Raw genomic sequence first — 8,476 nt, forward strand, 5'->3', positions numbered from 1 at the left:
TTACGACTTTATCCCTGAGGACCCGAAGGCGGCATTTTCCCGAGGAACCGTTCACGTACGCAAAAACACGGTCGTTAATTCCTCTTTTGACGTCACGTCAGCGTCCCGCACTATGCGCGCATCCGTGAAAGACGTGCGTGGCTTTACTCCGCAGCGCAACTAGCCGCCGGGCCGGACTTTTTTTTTGTCTCGCATTCAACTCACAACAAAAGCCGCTAACAGTTGCGCGAGTTACGCTAAAAAAAAAATTTTTTTAAAAAGATGCCCACCGAGTTAAAACAGCGGAAGAAGTCCCCAAAACAGAGCGACGGAGTGAACGAAACGTCGGCTGCAAACGGCGAGGATGAAACTCCGAAAGCGGAGCCCGGAAACCCCGCGGGAGAAAATAAAACGTCTTCGAGTTGGGACATTTTGAGTTTAATGTGCGTCGTGTCGCTCGCGGCGTGCGCAGCTCTCAGCTGGTAAGTGTCCAGCGGCGGTTTGCGTCAATGGCGCAAAGTGTCACTCTCTCTGCTACAGCCTTTTGGTTTGTGCCTCTCGGGTTTTCAGGCTGGTGCTGCGGCAGAACGAGAGGTTTTCCGAGATGGAGGAGAAGTATCGTTCCTTAAACGGCAGGACTTCCAGTCTGTTCGACATGGAGGAGGACGTCTTAAAGGTTTCCGAGAAGGTACGTTTCCTGGGAGCGTCACACGAACACATCCAAAGATGGAGGTTCGAAGGGTCCTTTCACCAGAATCGCACGCGCCTTAAACAAAAGGTGCGAATGTCATTAAATAAGAGCCGCAACGGTACACCTTTCTACCAAAATAAAAGTCCCTGTAGAAATAGTTGACCATGAACCATTTAGATTATTCACAGAAATAGTGACACAATCTTTTGAAAGAGAATCCTCAGTGGAGGAAATTCTCAGTGAAAAGTATCCTAAATAACCAGATTATCTGCATAGCTATGTGCATAACACTTTAGGTAAAGTGATAGAAGATATGATCATACTTTGTGTTATTTGTATGAAATGATGGTTTAGGTGTCTGCATCCTTTGTTGGATTTCATGGTTAGCTAGAATGTTTTATTATGAATAGATAGTGATACTGCTAATTGATTTTAATGTGGTTTGATGAGAACGGAAACAAATCGAGTGAGTAACCTTTAGGGGGAAATGTGACGGTTTGTGAGATATTTATTTCCAAACAAAATTTCTTCTATATTTGCTTGTCTTGTAAAATGCTGAATAAATATTGAAATGGAGCAAGTAGGGGACCAAAAACACCTCTGTACAATCCTGTGACCCTGCGGTTTTTTCCTTAGAGGTCACAGGTCAAGATGGCTGGCAACCGCTGCCTTTACGACATCCAAAACCCGTGCAAAGACTTCTGTCTATTCTTTCAAAATGTAACAAAAGCTGCTGTCAGCTGAGTCCAAAGCGTCTTTTGGTTGCATCCCCGATGTCCATCGCTTCCAGCCGCGCGTATTAATGAATGAAAACTGAGGACTGTAGAGCTCCCACAGAAACAGCCCTCCTGCTTTGTGTTGCGGCCGCAGCTCGCCGCCTCCGAAGACGACCTGCGGGAGGCGCTCGCCGCCGTCTCCCTGGCGACGAGGCTCGAGCAGGAAATCTCCGCCCTCCACGCCGCCGTCGCGGCGATGCGGGACGACGAGAACTCCGCCTCCCGCGACCTGCAGGCGGTCAACGCCCACTTCCTCAACGTGACGGAGACGTGGCAGCAGCGCCTGGCCGCCGTCTCCTCCGACCTGGCCGCCCTGAAGGCGGCGTCCCGGGAGGCTCACGCCGGGGCCACGGAGCGGGTCAACGATGGCGAGCAGAGGGGCCGGTCGCTGGCGGAGCGGTTGGAGGAGCTCGAGGACAGCACGGGGAGGAACGCCCGCGCTCTGGAGCGCGCCGAGGGCGCCGACACCCGGCGGGCGGAGGAGCACCTGGACTGGAACACGGAGCAGGTGCACAAGCTGGAGGAGCGGCTCCGCGGCCTGACCGCCGCCTCGGCCCAGCTCGCCGCCCGGCTGGAGGAGCACGTCCCCCGGGCGCGGGAGTGCGAGGAGCACCTGCCCCAGGTGGAGGAGGCGGTGCGCTCCATCCTGAGGCTGGCGGCGGACCTGAGCGCGGCGGAGAGGCGCCTGGAGGAGGTGACGCTGCAGGTGTTCGGGACGGAGGACAGCATGCTGAAGGCGCTCAACGAAATCCTGGAGCTCAGGCAGGAGCTGGACACCCTGCAGGCCCAAAACAGCGTCCTCAAGATGAAGAACGAGCTGTCCGTGGTCAAAGAGGCGGTGCGGGAGCTCACCCTGGTGCTTCGGGGAAACGCGGAGGACACCCCGAGGGACTCTGATGCACCGGAGGAAGAAGCGTGGAATGAGGAGGAAGAGGAGGAGGAGGAGGAGGTGTGGGAAGAAGATCACACGGATGAGACAACCCAACTTCTGCACGATGACCTCCCTGAATGATGTCATTGTTTTGATCCGATGAGGAGGTTTCTGTTTGACTGTGAGCCGTGAAGCGAGCGATCAAAGTATTCAGTGTTATTGTTTACCTCAGTGTGTTGTTTACCTCAGTTACATGTCAGAAAAAGGTGATCAACACTTTGTAAAAGTTCACTGATTTCAACATTAACTCTGGTAGACATGCACTGTTTCATATATGGTCTACTACAATTATTTATTTTGAATGTGGAGTGACACATTTGAAGTGACTTTTGTAAAACATGCCCAATTATATCAAACCATTTTACAGTATTTCTGGATGAAACTACATTTGAGTTGAAGCAAGATGTTGATTAATTGATCTGATGTATTTCAGTCCTTTTTTTGTGTAAAAAAACAAGTAAATGATGAAAATAAACTATTGTTTTGTAGCCCTGTAATGTATCTTAATGTTTCTGATGATGTGTTTCACACAATAAAATCACTTTCATTGAAAAAAATCAAATTTGTATCCAATCCTCCCCCTGTGCTTTACATGAAATAACCTGAAACGATGTCTCCCAACGTGTGAGTGCTTGTCAACCCGACACCTGACCGCGCGCGCCCCCTGTGTGTCCCGTTTTAGTGCGCGAGCGTCCACCTGACGCTGGAGGGTCTCGGGGGCCAGCGGGGGGCTCTGCGGCCCCGGCTGGAGGCTTTGGAGCAGGACGTGAGCCGCCTGAAGGACTGGGCCTCCGGGTTGGGCGAGAAACGAGCTCAGCTTCAGAGCAGCCAGACGTCGCTGAGGGACGCCGTGGCACGGATCGAAGAGCGCACCTCGGCCATCGCGACGGACTTCGCCAATAAGGTGTGTCGGGTTGTTTTGATTGATGGTTGCTTCTTAAAATGACGTCTAAACGTTCTTTTTGGTTTTTGTCAACAATCAACAGTCTACGATCCAAAAATGTTGCATGTTTTGCATGATCACTAAAACAATTGATTCATTTTTTTTGGTGATCAACCAATCGTTGCAGGTATGCAAAAACTGTTCGCACCATATGGGAAACAAAACGACATACAACAGATAATGCATCCAAATAACTATTCAATAGTCATTAAGGAAATGTGATGTAATCAGGATAAACATTTTGAATCTATAAAGACCCACTTATAGGCGAAATTCCGATGTTTAGTCTGAAGTGGGTGTGTGACCTTTTCTCTCCCCCCACTAGGTGGCGTCAGTGAGGACAGACGTGCGCAGGATGGACGGCCTGGGCTCCGAGCTGGAGTCCCTGCTGGCTCAGGTGGCGGAGCTCGAAGGCAAGGCCGCTCGGGTGGAGCACGGCATGGTCAAACGCATCGGCGACGTCCTGGCCGACAGCGTCGACCGAGTCTCCAATCTCCGCGCCGCCAGCGAACGCAACACGAAGGCCATCGAGGGGCTCCGCGCCGCGCGCGTCCCCGAGCTCGCCGCCGCGCACGCGCGGCTCTCCGACCGCCTCGCGGAGCTGGAGAGCGGCAGAGCGCGCGTGGTCCGAACCGTGACCTTCGCCAGCGACCTCAAGCCCAAAGTTGCCACCATAAGGCGGGACTTCGGGGCGCTCGAGCCCCGCCTGTCGGACCTGACCCTGCGCATAGGGAGGCTCGCGGAGGAGCTCATGCGGAGGGAGCGCGAGGTCGCCGAGCTGAGGGAGACTCTGGCGAACCTCGCCGCGGTGGAGGGAGACCTGGACGCGACGTCCAGGCGCGTCGGTGAGATGACGGATGCGTCCGTGTGACGGCGGAGACACGGGTGCACTTCGGAAGGTTCTTCTCCGCAGTTTACACGTGGTCAGCTGCAGTGATGTTTGAGGGTCGTAGGTCTGCATCAGCTGCAGCGTCACGGGTTCGAGTCCAGCCGTGGGACCTTTAGTTGCATGGCACGCCTCTCTCTCTCTGTCTTCCTCGATTTTCTACAACGTTAATTGTCATTTAAAGGTAAAAGCTAGTGTCTCTGGGGACAATTCTAATAATCATCCTTGGAGTGGTCGTTTTTACATACAGTTTTTGTACAGCAGTTTCTTGCACCTGCTGGGCGACGTACGTTTCTTAAAGGGTTCATTAGAGTCACAGAGTCACGTTTCTGCAAAACACCTGGACGAGAGTCAAAAGGTAAAATGACACGTTGTGTGCAACTGCTGTTTGACGAGGAAAGAGCTCACTGTGTTCTATTCAGTCCGTGTTTTCAAAGCGTCACACTTTGTTGTATAAATGATGTGGATTTGTGTGAGAGGTTTACTCAATAAATGGATTCTGACGCTACTGAGATGAGGAATTCCTACGTTGGGTTTTAACACATTTTAGCGCCCTTGGGGAAACAACGCCGATCATGATGCCAAGGCAGTTTGAGCACATTTTACAGGTTTAACCGGTAATGACAAAGCAAGAATGACTTCTTCACCGCTTTCGGTCAACAAGAGTTTTTATTCTTGTAAAAAACATTTTTAAAAGCTTTTCGTTGCATTTGGTTTGTTCCAAAAAAATAAAAAAAAACAGCGGTGGCATGGAAAATTCAACGAAAACAAAACATTAGAAAAAAAAGGAACTACAGTGCAGAATGAATGTGTTTGAATTCACAGATCAGCAGCGGTTTACAGCTCTGACTCCCTACGTGCCTCCTTTCCTACGACAAATCCACAACATCGACAGTCAAGTTTGTCTTGAACAATTCTTCATGAAAACAGAAAAAAACAACGTGCATCATGGTCAATCATCGTTGTCGTGTTTTGGTATCGCGATGTCACATTGTCCCGACTACTTTCCCTTCTTTCCTTCGGACAAGCCCTCCAGGGTCTTCGTGGTCTCCTGCAGGGACTTCTGAAGAGCAGAAATGGACTTCTCGTGGCCCTCTAGCTTGGCCGCCTTGGCTTCCAAACTCGCCACCGTGCTGCTCAAGCTCTGCAGCTCTTCCGGCTTCACGCCGCCGCCGCGTTCCTCCAAGGCGCCGAGCTTCTCCTCCAAGGCCGCCACCTGCTGACCCAGGCTGGAGTCCTTCGAGGACAGCTCGGTCTGGGCGCTGCCCAGGGCGGCCATGTTGGATTGGAGCTCCCCCAAAATGCTTTTCAGTGCCTCCACGTCCTGGCCCACGCCGGATTGGGCCTTCTCGGCGGCCCGCCCCTGCGCCGCCAGGGCGCTCTCGTGGGTGTCGTACTGGGCGAACAGGGACTCCACTTTGGTGGAGATGTCTGACACGGACGCCGACAGGGACTCGCCGTTCTCCTCCGACGTTTTGACCCTGGCCTCCAGGTCCTCCGATCTCCTCTGGGCCTGGGCCGCCTCCGCCGCCGCCTGCACGGCGCCCTCCAGCGCCTCGCTCTTGTCCTGCAGGTCCTTGACGTCCATCTGCGTCGCGGACAGCGACTGCCTCAGGTTCCCCACGGTGTCCTGCACCACCGCCCGCACCGATTCGACCTCCTGGGACAGCGAGGCCACTTCCTGGTTACGAGTCTGGAGCTCCGACCTCACGGCGCCGATCTGCCCCAGGATCGACTCGGCCGAGCCCTCCGAAGCGTCGTTGGCCATTTTGATCTCGGCCACGACGTCCGCCATGGCCGAGAGCTCCCGTTTGACGAGCGCGGGGTCGGCCACGTCCGCCAGGCGGGCCTCGAGGTCGGCCAGCTGTCGCCGCGCTTCGCCCTGAGCTTCCGCGAACTCCGCCACGTTGGCGGCGACGGAGCGGCTCACCTCGGCCAGGCGCTCCTCCACGGTGCTCTCCAGCAAGGAGAAGTCCCGCTCCCGGGCCTCCTTCACCTCCTCGATGCCGTCTGACAGGTCCTTCAGCAGGTTGTTCTGGAGCCGCTGGAGGGCCTCCTCCACCCTCCTCGTCTCCACCTCGCCCCTCTTCAGCCGGCTGACCGCCCCCTCCAGCTCCACCCGCGTGACGCCCAGCGATGACTCCAGGCCGTCCACGACGCTCCCCAGGGACTCCACCTGCGGGACAACATGCACTTTAACGTTTGGTGGTCAAACACGTCCAGGAGCTGAGAAACAGCCCGGTTTACTGATTCTTTTCCTTTCCCCCCCCCCCCCCCCCAATGATGCAATGTTTTTTTTTTGTTTATTTTGCTCGAGAAGAGGTTTCTCAGTGGACTTTTAAAATACAAATCGATCAATGGCATCTCAGTGTTGCAACAGCTTTGACTTGGTCACTACCATGTGACTTTTTTTTGGAAAGCTCAGAATGTCAAAAGGTGGATCTTGAGTTAACATATTGAATAACTACATGCAAGTAGAGGAGTAGGTGACACAAACGTTGTGGTTTACATGGGGGGGGGGGGGGGAGGAGGATATCATGAGCCAGTGCGCTTTAGTCTATGTGACACTAAACAATGACATCAAACGGAGTGACTCGTATCGGATTGTTTCTGTTGCCCTCAAACCAAGGAAAAACAAATAAAAAGAACAACAAATGGTTAATTTCCACCGGCTCTGAAACGCTTTATTTAAGTTAACTTTGCTAAATGGAGGAAAGCATGAGGAGGAGTTCACCAAAGCCACCCAAACACCCACCAGTACACCCAGTGCAACGAGCTTACGTAATGTCTAACATTAACATGCATTTCCTGTGTAAAACGTGCATTTCAGCAGCAGTTTGTGAAGAAGTTCCGACGTCCCTCGCGCTCACTAGTGCTTCCCGTGGCTTCTTTCACACCTACCTGTTGGACGACGCGCTCCATTTTTCCGCTCAGCTCCGCGCTTTGACGCGCCGCCGCCTCGTGCCTGGCGCCGCTCTCCCGCATTTCCTCCGCGGCTCGCTGCAAGTAAAACGCAGCGAGGCCGGCGGCGCCCAACAAGGCGACGTAAAACAGCACGGTCACGAACAGGCCCAGGCCGAGGCAGCTCCCCGATCGTGACCCCTGAGCCCCGGGCCCGCTCACCCCGTTGCCGGTGCTCTTTGGGCTCTTCCTCGGCGCATCCTCCGCGCTGGATGCGGCGGCCGCGGCGACGGCGGCGACGCTCTTCTCGCTCGAGCTGTTCTTGTGTCGGTTTTTTGCAGTCATCGTCAATGAGAGCTCAAGAAGTGTGTGTGTGTGTGTGTGTCAGGGGTGAGGGCTGCTGGTGTTTTGCAGTCGTGGATGGTTAACGTTTCCAGTACAGTCCCACTAACCGGCCCAGCAGCGTATCAGTGAGCGCGTCGTGTCTTTCCACGGGGGCTTTTCTAGCGTCGAGGTATGCGGATGGGGGCTGTCCCGTGTTAAACTTCAGGCTCTGCATGGGTCCACTGCAATGCACAGGGACCAACATTCCCCCCCAAAAAAAGAAAAAAGAATGCCTCCTTGGTGATGCTCTTTGTCGCCACCTGAAACCACATCGTGCATATTCTATTAAAATGATTCCTTTTGTGCAGGCGCATCTTTAGTGCAGCAGCACATGAGGATTCCTACAAGACGATTTGTTCAACTTTCAAAATGGTTCAGATGATCAAAAACGACCATTAACGTGATTTAACTTTTGAAGTAAAACTTAGGGAGTAGAATATGTCACTGCGAATTAGTGGTTTAATGTGAGGCCCATCGGTGCGGGGAGGGGCTGTTTCTTCCCCTCGCTCCTCCTTTCATACGTGGCATCTGCAAGCTGCCGTTCACGCCTTGGGTTGAAACCTCTGCAGAGACAACAGCAGAGCCACTCGGAGATTTCAGATGCACGCAGAGAAAGAAGAAGGGAGAAGTCCCAAGTCGGATCACTGCATTTCAAACATTTGGAGTGCGAGTCAGTCGTTTATTTCAGTCCTTTTCAGATTTTGAGTGCAAGTGAATGAACAATGAGTTCTGTTCGTGGGACTTGGGACTTTTAAAAAAAATAGTAGATTAGTGTCAACAAACAACAAAATCACTGCTATTGCACTTTTGCACTATTTATTTAATTCTCATATATCTGCATTATACATATACCCATTTGGTTTAACTTTTTGATTTTATATATATATATATATTTATTTAAATATTATTTTTAATATAATATATATTAAATAATATTATTAATTATATATTTATTTATAAAATATATAATGTATATATATATATA

General features: G+C 52.2%; 2 protein-coding genes across 3 annotated transcripts; one reads left to right on the top strand and one right to left on the bottom strand.

Annotated features, from left to right (window-relative positions):
• The first annotated feature begins 83 nt into the window (after positions 1 to 83).
• ikbip (IKBKB interacting protein) lies at positions 84 to 4,865 on the top strand. 2 transcript variants are annotated; one of them, XM_037460268.2, is made up of 4 exons: positions 91 to 461; positions 550 to 667; positions 3,060 to 3,281; positions 3,646 to 4,865. In XM_037460268.2, exons 1-4 carry the CDS (start codon positions 262 to 264, stop codon positions 4,189 to 4,191), a joined length of 1,086 nt encoding a protein of 361 aa, XP_037316165.2. In that variant the 5' UTR covers positions 91 to 261; the 3' UTR covers positions 4,192 to 4,865. The 2 variants fall into 2 exon arrangements, with proteins under 2 accessions (XP_037316164.2, XP_037316165.2); XM_037460267.2 differs by lacking the exons at positions 3,060 to 3,281; positions 3,646 to 4,865 and adding an exon at positions 1,541 to 3,048 and having other exon boundaries at positions 84 to 461.
• A 19-nt stretch (positions 4,866 to 4,884) lies between these two features.
• On the bottom strand, positions 4,885 to 7,705 carry ckap4 (cytoskeleton associated protein 4). The gene is made up of 2 exons (XM_037460252.2): positions 7,108 to 7,705; positions 4,885 to 6,382 (listed from the first exon to the last, which is right to left on the bottom strand). The coding sequence occupies exons 1-2, from the start codon at positions 7,450 to 7,452 to the stop codon at positions 5,207 to 5,209; spliced, it is 1,521 nt and encodes a 506-aa protein (XP_037316149.2). The 5' UTR covers positions 7,453 to 7,705; the 3' UTR covers positions 4,885 to 5,206.
• Between the last annotated feature and the right edge of the window lie 771 nt (positions 7,706 to 8,476).

The sequence above is a fragment of the Pungitius pungitius genome, chromosome 2 (assembly GCF_949316345.1).
Source record: "Pungitius pungitius chromosome 2, fPunPun2.1, whole genome shotgun sequence".
In the NCBI taxonomy this organism is placed as follows: domain Eukaryota; kingdom Metazoa; phylum Chordata; class Actinopteri; order Perciformes; family Gasterosteidae; genus Pungitius; species Pungitius pungitius.

Coding starts and splice junctions, on each gene's coding strand:
- ikbip (XM_037460267.2), top strand. CDS start 262: ATGCCCACCGAGTTAAAACAGCGGAAGAAGTCCCCAAAACAGAGCGAC. Junction 462..549: donor GCGTGCGCAGCTCTCAGCTG/GTAAGTGTCCAG, acceptor TCGGGTTTTCAG/GCTGGTGCTGCGGCAGAACG. Junction 668..1,540: donor TCTTAAAGGTTTCCGAGAAG/GTACGTTTCCTG, acceptor TTGCGGCCGCAG/CTCGCCGCCTCCGAAGACGA.
- ckap4 (XM_037460252.2), bottom strand. CDS start 7,452: ATGACTGCAAAAAACCGACACAAGAACAGCTCGAGCGAGAAGAGCGTC. Junction 6,383..7,107: donor TGGAGCGCGTCGTCCAACAG/GTAGGTGTGAAA, acceptor GTTGTCCCGCAG/GTGGAGTCCCTGGGGAGCGT.